This window comes from Lucilia sericata, unplaced genomic scaffold (assembly GCF_015586225.1).
Source record: "Lucilia sericata isolate MDLA Ls3-8-SP2 unplaced genomic scaffold, ASM1558622v1 Contig002181F_arrow, whole genome shotgun sequence".
Lineage (NCBI taxonomy): Eukaryota > Metazoa > Arthropoda > Insecta > Diptera > Calliphoridae > Lucilia > Lucilia sericata.
Window position 1 is genome coordinate 2,130 of NW_023996018.1, and position 25,118 is coordinate 27,247.

At 31.9% G+C, this 25,118-nt stretch overlaps 2 protein-coding genes across 2 annotated transcripts; both read left to right on the forward strand.

Annotated features, from left to right (window-relative positions):
• Nucleotides 1-1,030: 1,030 nt before the first annotated feature.
• On the forward strand, nt 1,031-4,671 carry LOC119613548 (dynein beta chain, ciliary-like). The gene is made up of 3 exons (XM_037969568.1): nt 1,031-1,128; nt 1,244-1,376; nt 4,400-4,671. Exons 2-3 carry the CDS (start codon nt 1,284-1,286, stop codon nt 4,559-4,561), a joined length of 255 nt encoding a protein of 84 aa, XP_037825496.1. The 5' UTR covers nt 1,031-1,128; nt 1,244-1,283; the 3' UTR covers nt 4,562-4,671.
• Nucleotides 4,672-8,343: 3,672 nt separating this feature from the next.
• LOC119613549 (turripeptide Pal9.2-like) lies at nt 8,344-20,071 on the forward strand. Its single transcript, XM_037969569.1, has 3 exons — nt 8,344-9,375; nt 19,335-19,508; nt 19,581-20,071. The coding sequence occupies exons 1-3, from the start codon at nt 9,348-9,350 to the stop codon at nt 19,613-19,615; spliced, it is 237 nt and encodes a 78-aa protein (XP_037825497.1). The 5' UTR covers nt 8,344-9,347; the 3' UTR covers nt 19,616-20,071.
• The last annotated feature ends 5,047 nt before the right edge of the window (nt 20,072-25,118 follow it).

The window sequence follows — 25,118 nt, forward strand, 5'->3', positions numbered from 1 at the left end:
AATTAGTCCGTTGTCTAATATATAGAATTGTCCGAAGACTTGCTAAAAGACTACTAAATAGTCGGCCCAATAGGCTAGTTAATAGTCTAGTCGATAGTTAAGTCAATAATTAATCAAAAGACTAGTCAGTAGATTAATCTTTAGTCTAGTTAATAGGTTATTCCATAGACCAGTCAGTAGACTCATTCGTAGTCGAACTTATAGACTAGTCCGTTTAATATTCAATCGACTAGCAATATGTTAGTTAATAGACTAATCAAAAGTCTAGATCGTAAACTAATCCATGGGCTAATCCGTAGACTTGTCAATTTTGTAGTCAATCGACTAGAAAATTGTCTAGACAATATGTTAGTGAATAGTCTAGTCCGTAAACTAATCAATAGACTACTACATAGACTAATCCGTAGAATTGCCAATAGTCTAATTAATAGTGTCAAGTCAATACATAAAAACTAGCTACTCAAGTTTTTCTAAATTATGGACTTTTATATTTCCTTTTCAAAAACCGAAAAGGTTATCTAATCAAAAGTTTAAATTTTCAAAATCATCAAAATTAGTTCATTTGACCAAAACAACTCTAGGAATTCCCACTTTTTTTAACCAAAATCTATAAACAAATAAAAACAAATCCAAGAATTAAATAATCCATTTAAAATAATAATAAACAATTGCGGTTTTTAATTATAAAATTAAATAAACAAAAATAAAAAAAACAAAAACAAGCAATTAAAAATATTATTATGCAAATAGAATGGTTTGAATTAAAAAGGTAAATGACGATTAACATGTCGGCTATCTGAGGCGACGGCGGCGACAATTTGACGTTATCGAGAGTAAGAAAGCGTCATCAACAGATTGGCACCATAAATTATAACTCGTGTATATTGTGTTTTTCATCTGAACTGTGTACTTTACCGGCAAACTGGGCTGGACTGGACTGACTAATGTCTACTACATTGTCGGCAGCTGCAGTAAATGTAGCGCTATATCGCCAATAACAATTTAGCAGATTTTATTTCCAAACTAATAATTGAGTTGTAGTCATAAACTAATTAACCGTTTTGTTTTATTTTTATTGTTGTGATTTTTTTAGCTATTTATAGACACGTATTTAATTGAATTTAATTTGTAAATTATATGTGATTGTGTTTTTTTTTTGCTCAATTCAATTGCTTTTTAAGTTTTTGCGATTTTTATTTTTGTCTACTGTATAATTTGTCTGTTTGTTTTGTTTGTCTTATAGATCAGCGCCAAGAGAAGGCGCCTACGTTCATGGCATATTTATGGAAGGCGCCAGATGGGATATACAACAAGGTATAATTATGGAGTCGCGTCTTAAAGAACTTTATCCCCCAATGCCGGTCATTAATATACGAGTGAGTTTATATTTATACTTACAAACATACATAGAAATTCTACAGAATTTCTAATAAATTCGAAATACAATTAAAGCAAAAACAAATAAAAAAATAACTATACAAGCCTGAGATGGAAAACACTTTTTTAGATCAAAACATTTTTACAAACCCCAAGATATTTTAAATAATTTTTGAAATTATAAACTTTTGCTAATAGATTAGTCAATAGGCTAGTCCAAAACTAGTCAGTAGACTAATTAGGTTATAGGTTAGTTAATAAACTAGTTAACACCAGTCAATAGACAAGTCAATAGACCAATCGACGCACTATTCCATATAATAGATTAGACCATTGACCAACAAAATAGTCCAAAAACTAGTACATAAATATGTTATGAAACTATTCCGTAAACAAGTCCATTGTAAACAATTGGTAGACCAGTCCATAAACAGAAGTAGATGGACTAGTCAAAAGTCCAGTTCATAGAATCGTTCATACACTAGTCCACATATCGGTTAATATAACTAGACTAAAGACTAGACTATAGACTAGACTATAAACTACACTAGTCTAGACTATAGATTGGACTATATAGACTTGACTACAGACTAGACTATAGACTAGACTACAGACTAGACTGTAGACTAGACTATAGACTAGACTATAGACTAGACTATAGACTAGACTATAGACTTGACTATAGACTAGACTATAGACTAGACTGTAGACTAGACTATAGCCTATACTATAGACTAGATTATAGACAAGACTAGACTATAGACTAGACTATAGGCTAGACTATAGGCTAGACTATAGACTAGACTATAGACTAGACTAGACTAGACTAGACTAGACAAGACTAGACTAGACTAGACTAGACTAGACTAGACTAGACTAGATTAGACTATAGACTATAGACTAGACTAGACTATAGACTAGACTAGACTAGACTAGACTAGACTAGACTAGACTAGACTAAACTAGACTAGACTATAGACTAGACTAGACTAGACTATAGACTAGACTATAGACTGGACTATAGACTAGACTATAGACTAGACTATAGACTAGACTATAGACTGGACTATAGACTAGACTATAGACTAGACTATAGACTAGACTATAGACTAGACTATAGACTAGACTATAGACTAGACTATAGACTAGACTATAGACTAGACTATAGACTAGACTATAGACTAGACTATAGACTAGACTATAGACTAGACTATAGACTAGACTATAGACTAGACTATAGACTAGACTATAGACTAGACTATAGACTAGACTATAGACTAGACTATAGACTAGACTATAGACTAGACTATAGACTAGACTATAGACTAGACTATAGACTAGACTATAGACTAGACTATAGACTAGACTATAGACTAGACTATAGACTAGACTATAGACTAGACTATAGACTAGACTATAGACTAGACTATAGACTAGACTATAGACTAGACTATAGACTAGACTATAGACTAGACTATAGACTAGACTATAGACTAGACTATAGACTAGACTATAGACTAGACTATAGACTAGACTATAGACTAGACTATAGACTAGACTATAGACTAGACTATAGACTAGACTATAGACTAGACTATAGACTAGACTATAGACTAGACTATAGACTAGACTATAGACTAGACTATAGACTAGACTATAGACTATAGACTAGACTATAGACTAGACTATAGACTAGACTATAGACTAGACTATAGACTAGACTATAGACTAGACTATAGACTAGACTATAGACTAGACTATAGACTAGACTATAGACTAGACTATAGACTAGACTATAGACTAGACTATAGACTAGACTATAGACTAGACTATAGACTAGACTATAGACTAGACTATAGACTAGACTATAGACTAGACTATAGACTAGACTATAGACTAGACTATAGACTAGACTATAGACTAGACTATAGACTAGATATAGACTAGAGATAGACTAGACTAGACTAAGACTAGACTATAGACTAGACTATAGACTAGACTATAGACTAGACTATAGACTAGACTATAGACTAGACTATAGACTAGACTATAGACTAGAGATAGACTAGACTATAGACTAGACTATAGACTAGACTATAGACTAGACTATAGACTATACTATAGACTAGACTATAGACTAGACTATAGACTAGACTATAGACTATACTATAGACTAGACTATAGACTAGACTATAGACTAGACTATAGACTAGACTATAGACTAGACTATAGACTAGACTATAGACTAGACTATAGACTAGACTATAGACTAGACTATAGACTAGACTATAGACTAGACTATAGACTAGACTATAGACTAGACTATAGACTAGACTATAGACTAGACTATAGACTAGACTATAGACTAGACTATAGACTAGACTATAGACTAGACTATAGACTAGACTATAGACTAGACTATAGACTAGACTATAGACTAGACTATAGACTAGACTATAGACTAGACTATAGACTAGACTATAGGCTAGACTATAGACTAGACTATAGACTAGACTATAGACTAGACTATAGGCTAGACTATAGACTAGACTATAGGCTAGACTATAGACTAGACTATAGGCTAGACTGTAGACTAGACTATAGGCTAGACTGTAGACTAGACTATAGACTGGACTATAGAGTAGGCTTTAGTACATGTAACGCTAACAAAAGTACTTTTTTGCTAAAAGCAGGAAATATGTATTTCAAAATTTGAACTTCCCTAGCCTGATACCATCATTCATAAATAAATCAAAACACTTAAAAACTAAATACATAGAAATAAATATTTAATTAAATGCATGTTTTGCTAGATATCTATATGATTGGGTTTTTTGTTTTTGTTAACACAACACAAAACTGAACAATTTGAAATTCAAGTTGAAATTATGCAAAAAATTTAAATTAAAGAAAATTAACATTGCCAATTTGGCGCCATTTTTTTAATGTAAACTAACACATACACTCATGTAATAAGTGCAGTTATTTTAATACTTTTCATTGTTTTTTTTCTTTTTTGCAGGCCATTACCCAGGATAAACAGGATTTGCGCAATATGTATGAGTGTCCCGTCTATAAGACACGCACTCGTGGTCCCACTTACGTTTGGACTTTTAATTTAAAAACTAAGGATAAACCAGGCAAATGGACTTTGGCTGGTGTGGCTTTATTGTTACAAACATAAATTGATTTTTTTTTTAAGCACTAAAATGTTTGGAATTTTTACACAATTTTAGAAATGTTATCTTCTTGGCACATTTGTTAAATAAATTTTTGGCCTTAGGCCCTTTAAATCACGAAAGCAATTAAATATGTTTTTTAATTAAAGATAAAATTGTAAAAGGAACTCACCTGATACGAAGAACATAATTTGTTAAGGCGTTCTTTTTATTTTCGATCTTTCACGAATACCAGATGAATAGCATTGAGATATCTGAAAATAGAGTAAAAAATATTCTTCTTATTTTGATGAATTAATAAGGTTATGAATTAAAATATTTTTGAAATTTTGATAAAAGATTTAAATTTTAAAAAGTTTTATATTATTCCACTATATATGTATGTATAGTTCTCGTAAATAAATTTTTGTTTTGTCTAACGACTCTTGAACTTTGTTATCACAAACTATGCGAAATAATGATGAAATATTCGATTTCGTCATAAAGTTTTTTGATTTATTAAGAACTAAAGAATCATATCGCGTCCTTTTTGTAAGCGAAAGCGGAGACAGTCATCACTTTACAGTCTCTAAGTAATCTAAGTATAAGGGTTTAATACCATACATTGTTTCCTTTGGACTAACATTCTAACTGTCTCTTTGTAATATATGAAGAGACGATTGATTTCCTCCTCAGACAAGCACATGATAAAATAGCTAGTCGTTTGGATTACTGGGGTCTGTGGGTAACCTAAGTGGTAGGTTCGATATTGTCGCTTACTTTTGTCTAGAAAAAAGTATGATAAAGTTTTACTGATTTTTTGTTCAAATATTAACACAATTCTGAGTTCCAATGCTCCATTCGGGTGGTCCAATAAAAGGGCGGGTAAGAATGCAAAAAAGGTGTATGTATCAAATTATCTTCATTATTACCACAAACAACTTTCACACAAGTTTCATATGGACAGTCATTCAAACGAACATTCATGAAAAGTGATTCTGAGTCTATTGGTATATTTCCCACTCTAAAGTATGTAGACTATAAATATTGTTCTAAAATAATTTGTTTACTGTAGTCTGTCATAAATATTAACACGATAGATTTATTTTTAGAACATTTTATGTATAAAAATATTTCAAATATTTGCTAAGACATATTTTTATTTTCGTATTATCATGTTTGGACCCAGACTTATTATAAACAAAATTTAGGTTTCTGTTTACAAAAAATAAAAACTATAAAAGTCTTAATGGGATATCCGGTAGTATTCCTTAAGCAAGTTCGTTAAATATTGAATACACTACAAATCAACTCAAACTCAAAGATAGTTCTGAATCAGGCGTGGAAAATTGAAATTTTTAAATAGACTACAGAATAGACTATAGACTAGACTATAGACTAGACTATAGACTAGACTATAGACTTGACTATAGACTAGGCTATAGAATAGACTATAGACTAGACTATAGACTAGGCTATAGACTAGACTATAGACTAGACTATAGACTAGACTATAGACTAGACTATAGACTAGACTATAGACTAGACTCTATAGACTAGGACTATAGACTAGACTATAAACTAGACTATAGACTAGGACTATAGACTAGACTATAGACTAGACTATAGACTAGACTAGCTAGACTATAGACTAGACTATAGACTAGACTATAGACTAGACTATAGACTAGACTATAGACTAGACTATAGACTAGACTATAGACTAGACTATTAGACTAGACTGTAGACTAGACTATAGACTAGACTGTAGACTAGACTATAGACTAGACTATAGACTAGACTATAGACTAGACTATAGACTAGACTATAGACTAGACTATAGACTAGACTATAGACTAGACTATAGACTAGACTATAGACTAGACTATAGACTAGACTATAGACTAGACTATAGACTAGACTATAGACTAGACTAGACTATAGACTAGACTATAGACTAGACTATAGACTAGACTATAGACTAGACTATAGGACTAGACTATAGACTAGACTATAGACTAGACTATAGACTAGACTATAGACTAGACTATAGACTAGACTATAGACTAGACTATAGACTAGACTATAGACTAGGACTATAGACTAGACTATAGACTAGACTATAGACTAGACTATAGACAGACTATAGACTAGACTATAGACTAGACTATAGACTAGGACTATAGGACTAGGCTATAGACTAGACTATAGACTAGACTATAGGACTAGACTATAGACTAGACTATAGACTAGACTATAGACTAGGACTATAGACTAGACTATAGACTAGACTATTAGACTAGACTATAGACTAGACTATAGACTAGACTATAGACTAGACTATAGACTAGACTATAGACTAGACTATAGACTAGACTATAGTACTAGACTATAGACTAGACTATAGACTAGACTAAGTTTTTAAGTTTGAAAAAGTACCGCGGTACTTTTTAGATTTTCAAAAAGTACTGAAAAAAAGTTCTAAAGTACTGAGTTTTCCATGCCTGCATCTAATTGAGTGAAATTTTCTCTCTGAGTCCTGTAAGAAAGAAGAGAAGCCAATAACTGCAGTAACTAATGTAAACGAAATCCCCTTTTTAAGATACGCTTCTGAACATCACGTACAACATTTGTGATATTTACACACTCTAGCTGATTAACCAAAAAAGAAACAACAAATATTTACATATGGATACTGTTAGCTACCAGTATAGTAATACAAATATTTTTCTGGGTAGGGTAGTGAAGGTAGTAGTAATCTTTATTTAGACTATTTTTTCGTTTTGTTTTCCCAATGTGTGTATATTTTTGACCAGCACGTGTGCAAATAATGATAAGAATTTGAAACTATTTTTTCTTTCAACATATTTACTCGTATAGAACAGATTTAGAACACAATGAGATAATCCTTTAAAAATAACAAGAAAAAATAATAAATAAATTATTTAACAGCAGAGATAAAGCAACAAATGAGGATCATCATTAACAAGATGATGATCATTAGCATCAAGCAATGAGACCAATAGTCGTCAATGTGTAAAGAGGAGTAGTTGATAAGACTTATAACATGCGTAAATGATGAATAGAAATTTGTTGAAATTATACCCCAGAGTATTAAATAATATTTATTTAAACAAATAAGTTTTGTTTTTAATTTTGAAATTTTTTTCATTTAGTAAAGATGACGTTATGATGGACCAATCACATTTAATGATTAGCCACAACAACAAAAAGTAAAACTGTAGGCAAGATCAAAGGAAAACCATGATCTTAAGTAGAGAGAAGAGCTGTAGATTGTTAAATTTTCACACAATATTTGTTTTCTTCTTTCTTTTTTTGGTTGAACTGATAAGGACAGCAGCAGCTAAGAGATCAGAGCATGTGAAGCGAATGTGAAAGTATTATCACTTTGAGAACTTTAAGATTTCCTTGAAATGAATATGGTCTGGGATTAAATGAAACTGAATTAGTAATCTTTGAAACGAGCAAGAATTAACAACTAGTATTAAACTGCACGAGAGATTGAAAAAGAAAAAAATTTAAAAAAATTTTTAAAATAAAATTTAAAATTCCAAAAAAAAAAATTAAAATTCTAAAGAAATTTAAACAAAAAAAAAAAAAACGCAGCACAGAGTACAGTTTTGTGAAATACAAAATGAATATAAAATAAAGCAAAATAAAATATCTTTAAAATACACATTCATGCAAAAAAAAGATACAACTATACAAACTAACAAATACATTAGCAAAATATAAAATAACAACAACGACAACACAAATTATTTAAATATCAAACTCAATAAAAAAATTCTATAAAACTAACAAACTTTGCACAAATCTCTGTGATTCTTCTTTAAACATCTAACAAGCTTAAAGTATATAAACAATACTACTCAACAGTTCCCATAACTACAACAATAACAACAAAAAGGAACCCGAGTAACAAAAAAAAAATCCAATAAATATCAAATATCCCAGAATTTCACGCATAAAAACTCCACTAGCGATCGTTTGAAATCTTACAAAAACGTTACTTTAAAACAACATTTTTTTTTTTTAAATTGAACTAAAAAAGGGAACGCAGCAAAACGATCCCATAAATTAACAGTCACAACAACAACAGCAAAAAAATACAAAAAAAAAACCGAACCGAACAAAAATTTTACCGGTTGTGTTAAAAGAAATTCTTTGAATTTAACCAAAATCCTGTTCTCTTTCGTTTTCCTTTTGTATCTAATAAAACTACGTGTGTTGAGGATCAGCGCAACTAAAAGATTCTCAATACAACAGCAACACATAGCCAAACATCTCGTATATACTGTGGTTAAGATCAATTGAACTTTCTATGCGAATTTTATAAAAAAAAAAAATCTTAAGCACAACACAGCCATCGTTGTCGTCATCAACAACATCATCAGCGTTCACAGCATTTTAGCCTGTTTGAACGATTGAATATTTTTGTATCGATCAGTTTGCAATTTGCTGTGATCGTGTCATGTTTATACTTTAGTAACGAACGCTCTCAAAAACCCTTTAAAACTATTCAAACAAAAAAAAAAAAAAAAGCAACCAAAACGTGTGTCTCTTAAATTAAGTTCAAATAATTTACAAAACTAAAAGTATTAATTTCAAATAAATTTTTATAAAAAAAAATTTATAAATTTAAAAAAAAATATTAGTAATTTTATAAAAAAAAAACCAAATTTGTTAAATCATCTTGGGATTACTTTAAATTTTGGGATTAATCATCTATATATATTTGGATTAATTTTTGCTGTACAGAAGAACCCTTTAAGGATTATCAATAACATCATGAAGCTGCTCGCCTTATTCTTAGCAAGTAAGTAAACATTCTTTTTGACAGAATTTCAAAATTTTAACACGATCAGTTCTATATAAACTTACAACTTCAAATAAATTCCTATATAAATGAGAAAAAAAAACTTAAAAATTCAAAAACTATCTCTCAAGTCTGAATCTAAACTATGTATAAGATCACCATCCTTGCGATCCTTGGAATTAAATTTTTTTTACTGATCAAATCATTGTTGTCGAATTTGATTGACCCCATCATTTTCTATAAATAATTTGATGCTATTAAAGAGCCTTTGTATGGAAGATTAGGGACAAATAAATAATGGACCTAACTCCACAAAATTTGATGGGCTGATCAAACCATTAATCGCCTCAAAATACTATGAGGACCCAGAATATAAAAACAATTTTATATCCACCATCAAAAAAAAAAAAAAAAAAAAAAAATGGTGTAACACATCGAAACATTGGTCATAGACCCACAAAAGTATATATATATTCTGTGTCCTTATTAAATTCTAAGACGATCTATGCCATGTCCGTCCGTCTGCCTGTTGAAAGCACGAAAGAGTCAGGACAGAATGAGCTAGAGATTTGAAATTTTCCACAAATATTCTCTACAGGTTGGGTTGGTATTGAAAATGTGCAATATTGGTCCACGTTTTCGCAAAGACCCCATATACGTGGATCCCCGAAAAACAGCTTTAAGGGGCATATCTGTTTTAAAAATAGGAGTATATCGATGAAATTTTACTTTAATAAGTCTCATATGAGCCAAATCTCCCTACTAAATTTTATGTGGATCGGATCATAATTGACCTTATCTCTCATATAAGGTTCCCTTCAGAAAATAACATAAACGCTCGAAATTCAACATAAATAAGTTTCATATGTGCCAACATCTGTGGATCAGTCCATAATTGACCCTACCCCCCATATAAGGTCCCTTCAGAAAATTACTATAACGCTCATTACTTACATGAATGTAGCGATGAAATTCGATACACATAAGTTTTATGCGAGCCAAAATCTCTCAACCAAATTTTATGTGGATGGGTCCATAATTGATCCTTCCCCCCATATAAGGTATAGCTGTGTAATTCGACGGTGTATATAAGTACAGCGGTGAAATTCGACTCAAGTCAGTTCTTTACGAGCTAAAACCTCTTAAACAAATTTTATTTGGATCGGTCCAAACTTAAATACGAGTAGTGCAATGAAATTCGAAACAAAAATGTTTTATACGAACCGAAATTTTTCTATCAAATTTTACGACAATCGGACAATAATTGACTCTACTGCCCATATATGTATGTTCACGGTTTAAAAATTGAACAAGAATATTTTGTTAATTCAAAAGAGCTCGGTCCATAATTGACTTAAGATATATTCCAAATATCACCCTGATGTTTATAGAGGAGCATTCCTTTTACGGCATACCGTTTGATGAGATTCGGCACAGCCGAATATAACACTCTCACTGGTTAAGTTTATTACTTACCTCAAGCCCCTTTCACTTAAGACCCTATCGTGCCTTCAACAGGCGGACGGACGGGCATATCCAGATTATCTTAAAATACTATAAAATCAATTGGAATTGGCATATAATTCAATTCTTTTTTATGGCTGTTCCAAGTCGTAGTTTAAGATATCTGGAAGAAGGATTAAGATATGACAGAGTTTAAATCTTTATTTCCAAGTCAACAAGCAAAAATTTCAGATGACATAAACAACTTCATCAATAAAGACGTCTTTACGCTGTAATAACTAATCAAATATAGACAAAAACATCGATTTCTTAGTTTTTAGGATATGATATCTCAAAAACTTAATCTGATAGAATAGTTCTTAAATTTCACTGTGTTTGAACCTTTAAAAAAGTATTCTTTGATTTCTGGTTTAAAAATGTGCTGATGTTTAATGTGATGTGTAAAATTCGCCTTTCCAATAATAAGATTATTCGGTCCTATAAAGTATATCCATTCAAAATCCTTATCCTAGATATCGAAGTCGATTTAACGATGCCTGACCTTCTATCTAACCGTCTGTTAACTTTCTGTGTCGAATTTCATCGCTACCTTTATATTTTTAAGCCAGTAATGAGCGTTATAGTAATTTTCTGAGGGGACCTTATATGGGGGGTAGGGTCAATTATGGACCGGTCCACAGATTTTGGCTCATATGAAACTAATTTATGTCGAATTTTATCGCCGTACTCGTATTTTTAAGCCAGTAATGAGCGTTTAAGTCATTTTCTGAAGGGTACCTTTTATGGGGGGTAGAGTTAATTGTGGACCGATCCACATAAAATTTGGTAGAGAGATTTTGGCTCATAAGAAACTTATTTATATCATCGATATACTCGTATATTTAAAACAGTTATGCCCCTTAAAGCTGTTTTACGGGGGTCCACTTATATGGGGGCTATAATAAGATTATTAGGTTCTATAAAGTATATCAATTCAAAATCCATATCGTAGATATCCATGTCGATTTAACGATGCCTGACATTTTATCTAACCGTCTGTGTATTTATGTATGGTTGAAATTAACTTTCTATGTCGAATTTCATCGCTACATTCATATTTTTAAGCCAGTAAATTAGGGTCAATTATGGACCGCATGAAACTTGTGTGTGTCGAATTTCATCGCTATATTCGTATTTTTAAGCCAGTAATGAACGTTATAGTCCTTATAGGGGGGTAGGGTCAATTATGAACTGATCCTCATAAAATTTAGTAGGAAGATTTTGGCTCATATGAAACTTATTAATGTGAAATTTCATCGATATACTCGTACATTTAAAACAGTAATGCCCCTTAAAGCTGTTTTAGAATTTAATAAGGACCCAGAATATATATACTTTTATGGGTCTATGACCAACATTTCGATGTGCTACAAACTGAATGATAAAATCAATATATTCCCCCTCTTTTCTGATGGCGGGTATAAAAGTCGAGTTGGCGGGTCATTTTAGAAAAAAATCCTCCGAATGTGTGTCCGTTTGTTTATTAAAATTAGTTTTTTTGAGGTCATAAATATCATTGCAATTCAAATTTTAGATTATTCGATTAGATATGCTTTTAAGTAAAATCAGAGATATGATCCAAAATAAGTCCTTTCCATGACTTTCTAACTAATTGGAAATCTATTCGACGGTATATTCTGTGGACAGGTATTATGTATTTATATCAAAATAAAAATATTCGAAAGACCTGTCATACAACATATACATACTGTTGTCTATAAGAAAAACTAAGTGTTTGAGTGAAAATATGATTTTCTCAGTATTTAGTTCATATTTCAGGTCGAAATCTAACATTTTAAGTTAAAGACATGTCTAGAAGTAACAATATCTACAGACATATTCAAGACATCTTAATAACATTTATAACAACACATGCTGGCATAATTTCATAAATCGCCAGACAATTCCTTGAAAGTTCTTTGACATCAAAACTAATGCGTGCAAAAACTTAAAGTTCAATGGCCGGCCTTAATCTAAACATAAAAAATTCTAAATATTCAAAACTATTTTCAATTATAAACTATGTACCATAAAACCACCAACAAGAAAAAACTATATAAAAGATGTATTATCAAATAATTAAAATTAAAGAAATGAATAAATTTAAACAAAAACGCATGAATATAGAAAATAAATTGAAAATGATAATAAAAATTTATTCTCAAGTACATTTAAAACAAAAAAAAAAAATATATATATATATATATATATATAATCTTAAACAAGAAACAGAAATGGGTCCATCTATATTCACATCAGCGAAATAGAAAGAATTTTTTTTAATAATTTTTTTGCGTTTAAACAAATAGATTAAATGAAGTCATTTATTCATAGAGTTCATTTTTATTACATTTTTATGATTATTACGCGATGATTTTAATGAAAGAAAAATAAAAAAAAAAAAACAAAAACTATAGAATCAAATCATTAATAAAACATGCCACAAGATGTAGCGATGAGTAGCAGCTAGTGAATAATAAAAAAATAAATTTACGCCCCTCATAAATTATTACTAGAATGAGTAAATAAATACATTCATACATTCTTATAATGTTTTCATACTATTTAGCAGAATTCTATAATAGATGGAATACGAAACAGCAGACCATACCAGACCAACTGGCGACGTTTTATTACGATGCGATCGAAAGAAATACTTTCGTACTGCTTGCTGTTCGCTATGTGTGATGATGTATTCGAGTGTTAATTATTTTAATCTACTACTAACACAAACGCACTGAATACCAATAATCTGACTAGACTTATATGGTTGGAAGTAGTAGTATTTGTATGAAATAGTAGTACATTTGATAACTTGTCATAAGTTAACCCTTAAATGAGAGCCATATATTAAGATTCTATCAAGAATTTTCTATGAGAATGCAGCTGGGTGGTCGCAATAAAAGTTAAGTCTTTAATCAATAGATCAGTTAGCATTTCGCTTCACACATATAGAACGTTTAGTAGGAATATTTACGATTATTATGAAAGATCCTACAAATCAGGATAGGAGCATGTTGTGCCACTGTACATTATTCTTTACTTTTTGCCAGCGAAAAATACTTAAACATTGTCCATAGGCCAGTACATTCTAGTTCAGTTTTAGTTCAGTTCTAGTTCAGTTCTAGTTCAGTTCTAGTTCAGTTCTAGTTCAGTTCTAGTTCAGTTCTAGTTCAGTTCTAGTTCAGTTCTAGTTCAGTTCTAGTTCAGCTTTAGTTCAGTTCTAGTTCAGTTCTATTTCAGTTCTAGTTCAGTTCTAGTTCAGTTCTAGTTCAGTTCTAGTTCAGTTCTAGTTCAGTTCTAGTTCAGTTCTAGTTCAGTTCTAGTTCAGTTCTAGTTCAGTTCTAGTTCAGCTTTAGTTCAGTTCTAGTTCAGGTCTATTTCAGTTCTAGTTCAGTTCAAGTTCAGTTCTAGTTCAGTTCTAGTTCAGTTCTAGTTCAGTTCTAGTTCAGTTCTATTTCAGTTCTAGTTCAGTTCAAGTTCAGTTCTAGTTTAGTTCTAGTTCAGTTCTAGTTCAGTTCTAGTTCAGTTCTAGTTCAGTTCTAGTTCAGTTCTAGTTCAGTTCTAGTTCAGTTCTAGTTCAGTTCTAGTTCAGTTCTAGTTCAGTTCTAGTTCAGTTCTAGTTCAGTTCTAGTTCAGTTCTAGTTTCAGTTCTAGTTCAGTTCTAGTTCAGTTCTAGTTCAGTTCTAGTTCAGTTCTAGTTCAGTTCTAGTTCAGTTTCTAGTTCAGTTCTAGTTCAGTTCTAGTTCAGTTCTAGTTCAGTTCTAGTTCAGTTTTAGTTCAGTTCTAGTTCAGTTCTAGTTCAGTTCTAGTTCAGTTTTAGTTCAGTTTTAGTTGAGTTTTAGTTGAGTTTTAGTTGAGTTTTAGTTGAGTTCTAGTTCTAGTTCAGTTCTAGTTCAGTTCTAGTTCAGTTCTAGTTCAGTTCTAGTTCAGTTCTAGTTCAGTTCTAGTTCAGTTCTAGTTCAGTTCTAGTTCAGTTCTAGTTCAGTTCTAGTTCAGTTCTAGTTCAGTTCTAGTTCAGCTTTAGTTCAGTTCTAGTTCAGTTCTATTTCAGTTCTAGTTCAGTTCAAGTTCAGTTCTAGTTCAGTTCTAGTTCAGTTCTAGTTCAGTTCTAGTTCAGTTCTATTTCAGTTCTAGTTCGTTCAGTTCTAGTTCAGTTCAGTTCTAGTTAGTTCTAGTTCAGTTCTAGTTCAGTTCTAGTTCAGTTCTAGTTCAGTTCTAGTCAGTTTCTAGTTCAGTTCTAGTTCAGTTCTAGTTCAGTTCTAGTTCAGTTTCTAGTTCAGTTCTAGTTCAGTTCTAGTTCAGTTCTAGTTCAGTTTCTAGTTCAGTTCTAGTTCAGTTCTAGTTCAGTTCTAGTTCAGTTCTAGTTCAGTTCTAGTTCAGTTCTAGTTCAGTTCTAGTTCAGTTCTAGTTCAGTTCTAGTTCAGTTCTAGTTTCAGTTCTAGTTCAGTTTCTAGTTCAGTTCTAGTTCAGTTTAGTTCAGTCTAGTTCAGTTCTAGTTCAGTTCTAGTTCAGTTTAGTTCAGTTCTTAGTTCGTTGAGTAGTTTAGTTGAGTTTTAGTTGAGTTTAGTTGAGTTTAAGTTCAGTTCTAGTTCAGTTCTAGTTCAGTTCTAGTTCAGTTCTAGTTCAGTTCTAGTTCAGTTCTAGTTCAGTTCTAGTTCAGTTCTAGTTCAGTTCTAGTTCAGTTTTAGTTCAGTTCTAGTTCAGTTCTAGTTCAGTTCTAGTTCAGTTTTAGTTCAGTTCTAGTTGAGTTTTAGTTGAGTTTTAGTTGAGTTCTAGTTCAGTTCTAGTTCAGTTCAGTTCTAGTTCAGTTCTAGTTCAGTTCTAGTTCAGTTATAGTTCAGTTCTAGTTCAGTTCTAGTTCAGTTCTAGTTCAGTTCTAGTTCAGTTCTAGTTCAGTTCTGTTCTAGTTCAGTTCTAGTTCAGTTCTAGTTCAGTTCTAGTTCAGTTCTAGTTCAGTTCTAGTTCAGTTCTAGTTCAGTTCTAGTTCAGTTCTAGTTCAGTTCTAGTTCAGTTCTAGTTCAGTTCTAGTTCAGTTCTAGTTCAGTTCTAGTTCTAGTTCAGTTCTAGTTCAGTTCTAGTTCAGATCTAGTTCAGTTCTAGTTCAGTTCTAGTTCAGTTCTAGTTCAGTTCTAGTTCAGTTCTAGTTCAGTTCTAGTTCAGTTCTAGTTCAGTTCTAGTTCAGATTCTAGTTCAGTTCTAGTTCAGTTCTAGTTCAGTTCTAGTTCAGTTCTAGTTCAGTTCTAGTTCAGATTCTAGTTCAGTTCTAGTTCAAGTTCTAGTTCAGTTCTAGTTCAGTTCTAGTTCAGTTCTAGTTCAGTTCTAGTTCAGTTCTAGTTCAGTTCGATCTAGTTCAGTTTCTAGTTTCAGTTCTAGTTCAGTTCATAGTTCAGTTCTAGTTCAGTTCTAGTTCAGTTCTAGTTCTAGTTCTAGTTCAGTTCTAGTTCAGTTCTAGTTCAGTTCTAGTTCAGTTCTAGTTCAGTTCTAGTTCAGTTCTAGTTCAGTTCTAGTTCAGTTCTAGTTCAGTTCTAGTTCAGTTCTAGTTCAGTTCTAGTTCAGTTCTAGTTCAGTTCTAGTTCAGTTCTAGTTCAGTTCTAGTTCAGTTCTAGTTCAGTTCTAGTTCAGTTCTAGTTCAGTTCTAGTTCAGTTCTAGTTCAGTTTCAGTTCTAGTCAGTTCTAGTTCAGTTCTAGTTCAGTTCTAGTTCAGTTCTAGTTCAGTTCTAGTTCAGTTCTAGTTCAGTTCTAGTTCAGTTCTAGTTCAGTTCTAGTTCAGTTCTAGTTCAGTTCTAGTTCAGTTCTAGTTCAGTTCTAGTTCAGTTCTAGTTCAGTTCTAGTTCAGTTCTAGTTCAGTTCTAGTTCAGTTCTAGTTCAGTTCTAGTTCAGTTCTAGTTCAGTTCTAGTTCAGTTCTAGTTCAGTTCTAGTTCAGTTCTAGTTCAGTTCTAGTTCAGTTCTAGTTCAGTTCTAGTTCAGTTCTAGTTCAGTTCTAGTTCAGTTCTAGTTCAGTTCTAGTTCAGTTCTAGTTCAGTTCTAGTTCAGATCTAGTTCAGTTCTAGTTCAGTTCTAGTTCAGTTCTAGTTCAGTTCTAGTTCAGTTCTAGTTCAGTTCTAGTTCAGTTCTAGTTCAGTTCTAGTTCAGTTCTAGTTCAGTTCTAGTTCATTTCTAGTTCAGTTCTAGTTCAGTTCTAGTTCAGTTCTAGTTCATTCTAGTTCAGTTCAAGTTCAGTTCTAGTTCAGTTCTAGTTCAGTTCTAGTTCTTGTTCTAGTTCAGTTCTAGTTCAGTTCTAGTTCAGTTCTAGTTCAGTTCTAGTTCAGTTCTAGTTCAGTTCTCTCAGTTAGTTCTAGTTCAGTTCTAGTTCAGTTCTAGTTCAGTTCTAGTTCAGTTCTAGTTCAGTTCTAGTTCAGTTCTAGTTCAGTTCTAGTTCAGTTCTAGTTCAGTTCTAGTTCAGTTCTAGTTCAGTTCTAGTTCAGTTCTAGTTCAGTTCTAGTTCAGTTCTAGTTCAGTTCTAGTTCAGTTCTAGTTCAGTTCTAGTTCAGTTCTAGTTCAGTTCTAGTTCAGTTCTAGTTCAGTTCTAGTTCAGTTCTAGTTCAGTTCTAGTTCAGTTCTAGTTCAGTTCTAGTTCAGTTCTAGTTCAGTTCTAGTTCAGTTCTAGTTCAGTTCTAGTTCAGTTCTAGTTCAGTTCTAGTTCAGTTCTAGTTCAGTTCTAGTTCAGTTCTAGTTCAGTTCTAGTTCAGTTCTAGTTCAGTTCTAGTTCAGTTCTAGTTCAGTTCTAGTTCAGTTCTAGTTCAGTTCTAGTTCAGTTCTAGTTCAGTTCTAGTTCAGTTCTAGTTCAGTTCTAGTTCAGTTCTAGTTCAGTTCTAGTTCAGTTCTAGTTCAGTTCTAGTTCAGTTTCTAGTTCAGTTCTAGTTCAGTTCTAGTTCAGTTCTAGTTCAGTTCTAGTTCAGTTCTAGTTCATTCTAGTTCAGTTCTAGTTCAGTTCTAGTTCAGTTCTAGTTCAGTTATTTCAGTTCTAGTTCAGTTCTAGTTCAGTTCTAGTTCAGTTCTAGTTCAGTTCTAGTTCAGTTCTAGTTCAGTTCTAGTTCAGTTCTAGTTCAGTTCTAGTTCAGTTCTAGTTCAGTTCTAGTTCAGTTCTAGTTCAGTTCTAGTTCAGTTCTAGTTCAGTTCTAGTTCAGTTCTAGTTCAGTTCTAGTTCAGTTCTAGTTCAGTTCTAGTTCAGTTCTAGTTCAGTTCTAGTTCAGTTCTAGTTCAGTTCTAGTTCAGTTCTAGTTCAGTTCTAGTTCAGTTCTAGTTCAGTTCTAGTTCAGTTCTAGTTCAGTTCTAGTTCAGTTCTAGTTCAGTTCTAGTTCAGTTCAGTTCAGTTCTAGTTGAGTTCTAGTTCAGTTCTAGTTCTGTTCTAGTTCTGTTCTAGTTCTGTTCTAGTTCTGTTCTAGTTCTGTTCTAGTTCTGTTCTAGTTCTGTTCTAGTTCTGTTATTGTTCTAGTTTGTTCTAGTTCAGTTCTAGTTCAGTTCTAGTTCAGTTTTAGTTCAGTTCTAGTTCAGTTCTAGTTCAGTTCTAGTTCAGTTCTAGTTCAGTTCTAGTTCTAGTTGAGTTCTAGTTCAGTTCTAGTTCAGTTCTAGTTCAGTTCTAGTTCAGTTCTAGTTCAGTTCTAGTTCTGTTCTAGTTCAGTCTAGTTCAGTTCTAGTTCAGTTCTAGTTCAGTTCTAGTTCTGTTCTAGTTCTGTTCTAGTTCTGTTCTAGTTCTGTTCTAGTTCTGTTCTAGTTCTGTTCTAGTTCTGTTCTAGTTCTGTTCTGTTCTGTTCTAGTTCTGTTCTAGTTCAGTTCTAGTTCAGTTCTAGTTCAGTTCTAGTTGAGTTCTAGTTGAGTTCTAGTTCAGTTCTAGTTCTGTTCTAGTTCTGTTCTAGTTCTGTTCTAGTTCTGTTCTAGTTCTGTTCTAGTTCAGTTCTAGTTCAGTTCTAGTTCAGTTCTAGTTCAGTTCTAGTTCTAGTTGAGTTCTAGTTCAGTTCTAGTTCAGTTCTAGTTCAGTTCTAGTTCAGTTCTAGTTCTGTTCTAGTTCTGTTCTAGTTCTGTTCTAGTTCAGTTCTAGTTCAGTTCTAGTTCAGTTCTAGTTCAGTTATTCGCTTAAAGCGAGCTAATGCCAAAAATTCTGGTGCTATCCGTATGATACACAATTTCCATGTTAATCGAGGTTGCAAGAAATTATCTGAAGGTATGGGTACTTGATTATCGCCATATTTTACAGACAAACAAACGGTCAGTCAGATAGACAGTCAAACAGACATAACGACTAGCATAACAGAATCTTAGAATATTACAAATTCTACAAATACTATTGCAATATCATTCTGCATATCTGGAAGCTACTATAAGTTTCATTTTGTAATTTGAAGTGGGTGAGGTATTACGCCCACTAATAAGGTATTAAAATCTAATTAATTTTCCTTTAAATCTTTATTTACAGTGGCTATTTTTATCCTACCCCTGATTTCCGCCTTCCCCAAAGGACGTGACTGTGAGGTGCACAATTGTGAGTTGCAGGACTATAAGCCAATTTGTGGAACAGATGACAAAGGCGACACTAAAACATTTACCAATTATTGTATACTAAAAACTGAAAATTGTCTACGCAATCAAAGTGAGTTACACTTTTAATAACATTCTTTGAAAATAAAACTAATTATTCCCTCCCTCCCTATTACTCTTGCAGATTATCAAAAAACCGCAGATGGAGAATGTCCCTAGATGCTCTGTTATTCTTTATTTTATAATAAAAAAAACACAAAACAATTATTTTAATTCTTTCTTTATAATTTTTAAATTTAATTCCTATTTATACATCTTTAATTTACTTTTACATACTAAATAGTTCATAAAATTATCGGATTTATTACATTTAATATACTTTTCTTTAATAAGTTCTCTTCATTATTATTTCTTTTTTTTTACATTGTACTAAATATTTCTTGATTTTATTGAAAGAAATGCAAAAAAAAAAAAAAAACAATTAGAAAATTTATTAAAAAAAAACAGTTACAAAGAAAAAATTATTCTAAATGTTGGCTTATTTAGTTTGAGTGGTACTTGTATGTGTGATATTTTTAAGATTCATTAAAATTTCATTATTAATTTGTTTTCAAAAATCATTAAAATAATTAAAAGATAAAAAACAACATAATTGTAAACAAAAGTACGAATACTTAGTGTCAGAAGAAAATAAATATATTATTAAATAATTAACAGGAGTTGTTTTCTTTTTGTTCATAGTAACCTAATGATCACCAAATGTCAATGGAGCAAAAATTTACGATTATTTAGATATAACATACAAACATAAAATAACTTTTAAATTTGTAAGAGAGTTAATTAAAGATCCGTTAAAAGTAGAAAACAAGTAAAACTCACCACACTAGATCTTTACTAGTCCTAGACACAAACCTCTATTAATTTGTTTCTATTTAATGAGTAAAACTTGTAATTCATGATCGAAAGGGGTTATAAAACCATTTAACGATAAAATCATAGCAGAATTTAGGGAGCAAAATAAATGATTACAAATATTTTTTATTACTTTTTTGTGGTGGCATAATGAATGACTAATTTCTAGCCATGAAAGACATACCTAAACTCAACTGAATTGAACTAGAGGAGAACTGAACTAGATCGGAACTAGATCGAACTAGAACTGAACTAGAACTGAACTAGAACTGAACTAGAACTGAACTAGAACTGAACTAGAACTGAACTAGAACTGAACTAGAACTGAACTAGAACTGAACTAACTGAACTAGAACTGAACTAGAACTGAACTAGAACTGAACTAGAACTGAACTAGAACTGAACTAGAACTGAACTAGAACTGGACTAGAACTGAACTAGAACTGAACTAGAACTGAACTAGAACTGAACTAAACTGAACTAGAACTGAACTAGACTGAACTAGAACTGAACTAGAACTGAACTAGAACTGAACTAGAACTGAACTAGAACTGAACTAGAACTGAACTAGAACTGAACTAGAACTGAACTAGAACTGAACTAGAACTGAACTAGAACTGAACTAGAACTGACTAGAACTGAACTAGAACTGAACTAGAACTGAACTAAACTGAACTAGAACTGAACTAGAACTGAACTAGAACTGAACTAGAACTGAACTAGAACTGAACTAGAACTGAACTAGAACTGAACTAGAACTGAACTAGAACTGAACTAGAACTGAACTAGAACTGAACTAGAACTGAACTAGAACTGAACTAGAACTGAACTAGAACTGAACTAGAACTGAACTAGAACTGAACTAGAACTGAACTAGAACTGAACTAGAACTGAACTAGAACTGAACTAGAACTGAACTAGAACTGAACTAGAACTGAACTAGAACTGACTAGAACTGAACTAGAACTGAACTAGAACTGAACTAGAACTGAACTAGAACTGAACTAGAACTGAACTAGAACTGAACTAGAACTGAACTAGAACTGAACTAGAACTGAACTAGAACTGAACTAGAACTGAACTAGAACTGAACTAGAACTGAACTAGAACTGAACTAGAACTGAACTAGAACTGAACTAGAACTGAACTAGAACTGAACTAGAACTGAACTAGAACTGAACTAGAACTGAACTAGAACTGAACTAGAACTGAACTAGAACTGAACTAGAACTGAACTAGAACTAGAACTGAACTAGACCCTGAACTAGAACTGACTAGAACTGAACTAGAACTGAACTAGAACTGACTGACTGAACTAGAAACTGAACTAGGAACCTGAACTAGAACGAACTAGAACTGAACTAGAACTTGTAACTAGAACTGAACTCGAACTGAACTAGAACTGTACTAGAACTGAACTAGAACTGAACTAGAACTGAACTAGAACCGAATTAGAACTGAATTAGAACTGAACTAGAACTGAACTAGAACTGAACTAGAACTGAACTAGAACTGAACTAGAACTGAACTAGAACTAGAACTAGAACTGAATTTCGCTAACAGAAATCAAAGTTTAAGCAGTGACAGATAGTTTATAGTTTTATTAAATACCGGTTTTTTGTATTTATCATGTAAAAGTTTATTGTTTATAATTAAATAATTAATTAAACCGTAAACATAAACACTATGTAACTGTTAATAAATTATATACATATGTACATAGGTTGAGGCGAACATATTTACAAACTAAATTTACACGAAACAAACCTAAAACCAGTTCATTGAGAAAAATATATTCTGTCAAACTACCTGTTTGCTTTTGCTTTAATAGTAAATAAATATTTTTGTAAATATTTATTTTAATACATTTATTTAATTTAATAAACAAATAGTCATTACGATTATTGTGACGTAATGGAAAGTTCATTTAAATATTAGCTTTTTGCTGCTTTTTGCGGCTTTTTTATGATTTTAAATAAAACTAAATATTTACATGTCTGCCAATTTGGTAAAAGGCGCCATCTAATTAATTTATGCATAAATTCTTAGAATTTTTAAATGAAATGTTTATAATTAATTAAAAACTAACAAAAAATTTTATTTAAATATTAAAACAAAATACAAATTAGTAGGAATTTTTGGGAAGAAAAAAATTAGCACTTGTTAAGCGTTAGTATTGCCATGGTGTTTGCAAAAATATTTTTTTTAATAAAATAAACAAACAAATTAACAAATTGGTATATTGTTTGTACATACCAAAGTGATAGGTGTTATTTTGAGGGAAACAAATTTGAAAATATTCGAAATTGACAGTTGTATTGTTTGAATCCTATGTTCTGAATTATTGTTTTAGAAATATTTGAAATATTTAGAGCAAGGTCGTCACTATATAATGGAAACTACGAAAAATTTTTAAGTTTTGAAAAAAATTTCCAATCTTCTTTACCTCATAAGAATAATCAATTAGACAAAGATTGCACAGTGAGGCTGATTCATCTCAAAAATAATGACAGTAAATGTGACACAATAAGTGGTCCATTCCACTAATAAATTATTAATGCCTTCAATTACAAATAAACAATTATACGTGGATATTAGGGCGGTGTTAATTTTATTCAAAACGTTTCAATTTGAAAATTACTAGTGCAACGTGACCTCAAAACCCCATTTTTTCATTAATAAACTTCAAAGTTACGATCTGTAGTGTGATTAAAAGTTTTATTGGGCGGGCAGAAGGTCGAACTTAGCTAAATATTTGTATATCTTTTTTTCCTGTTTAGGCTCTATCAACATTAGTTCCGTAACTATATAACTATAGTTCTAGAAGGATTGATCATATCATACCTTCGTTAGGGCTCTTCTGTAACTAGTTCCTTTTCTATCGATTTTTGTTTTACATTGTTTAAATTAAGACCAATTAATTCCAGAACTATTTCTAGAACTCATGTTTATAGCCATCATTTGAAATAGTTTGGTAGTTGAGACAAATGATTTTGCTTAAAAATGTCACCTTCGAAACTGATTGTGATAGTCCAGTCTAGTCCATAGTCTACATTCTAGTATAGTCTATAGTCTAGTCTACAGTCTAGTCTATAGTCTAGTCTACAGTCTAGTCTATAGTCTAGTCTATAGTCTAGTCTATAGTCTAGTCTATAGTCTAGTCTATAGGCTAGTCTAGTCTATAGTCTAGTCTATAGTCTAGTCTATAGTCTAGTCTATAGTCTAGTCTATAGTCTAGTCTACAGTCTAGTCTATAGTTCTAGTCTAGTCTATAGTCTAGTCTATAGTCTAGTCATAGTCTAGTCTATAGTCTAGTCTATAGTCTAGTCTATAGTCTAGTCTATAGTCTAGTCTATAGTCTAGTCTATAGTCTAGTCTATAGTCTAGTCTATAGTCTAGTCTATAGTCTAGTCTATAGTCTAGTCTATAGTCTAGTCTATAGTCTAGTCTATAGTCTAGTCTATAGTCTAGTCTATAGTCTAGTCTATAGTCTAGTCTATAGTCTAGTCTATAGTCTAGTCTATAGTCTAGTCTATAGTCTATATATAGTCTATAGTCTAGTCTATAGTCTAGTCTATAGTCTAGTCTATAGTCTAGTCTATAGTCTAGTATAGTCTAGTCTATAGTCTAGTCTATAGTCTAGTCTATAGTCTAGTCTATAGTCTAGTCTATAGTCTAGTCTATAGTCTAGTCTATAGTCTAGTCTATAGTCTAGTCTATAGTCTAGTCTATAGTCTAGTCTATAGTCTAGTCTATAGTCTAGTCTATAGTCTAGTCTAGTCTAGTCTATAGTCTAGTCTATAGTCTAGTCTATAGTCAGTCTATAGTCTAGTCTATGTCTAGTCTATAGTCTAGTCTATAGTCTAGTCTATAGTCTAGTCTATAGTCTAGTCTATAGTCTAGTCTATAGTCTAGTCTATAGTCTAGTCTATAGTCTAGTCTATAGTCTAGTCTATAGTCTAGTCTATAGTCTAGTCTATAGTCTAGTCTATAGTCTAGTCTATAGTCTAGTCTATAGTCTAGTCTATAGTCTAGTCTATAGTCTAGTCTATAGTCTAGTCTATAGTCTAGTCTATAGTCTAGTCTATAGTCTAGTCTATAGTCTAGTCTATAGTCTAGTCTATAGTCTAGTCTATAGTCTAGTCTATAGTCTAGTCTATAGTCAAGTCTATAGTCTAGTCATAGTCAGTCTTATAGCAGAGATAGAAGCCGATGCGAAATTATCGGCGGCGGCGGCGCAACCATTTTGGGTCGGCGGCGGCTTATTACAGAAAATATCGGCGGCGGCTAAATTGTCGGCTCAATTTAACTTTTTCTTTAGAAATTGACCTTATAAGGTTTATTATATTGAAATATCTTTGTATAATAGTCTGTTACATAGAAACCTGTCTCTATATAAGTTTTTTTCTGCAGAAAATGGACATTTATAGTAGTTTTCACTATTTAAATATTAGCACAATATTGTGTGGCAACTTTAAAATAGTGGCAACTCCGTTCAAATTGGTAAAATTATGTTCTGAAATACATGTGCGATTCTAATCTTTATCAGCGGCTACGTTTAAGCCGGCTTAGCTTTTGAACCGAAAGAAGTCGGCGGCGGCGCGGTTTGCAAAATATTACCGGCGGCCAGCCGCCGCCGATTTGAGCCGTCTCGGCTTGTATCTATGGTCTATAGTCTAGTCTATAGTCTAGTCTATAGTCTAGTCTATAGTCTAGTCTATAGTCTAGTCTATAGTCTAGTCTATAGTCTAGTCTATGGTCTAGTCTATAGTAGTCTAGTCTATAGTCTAGTCTATAATCTAGTCTAGTC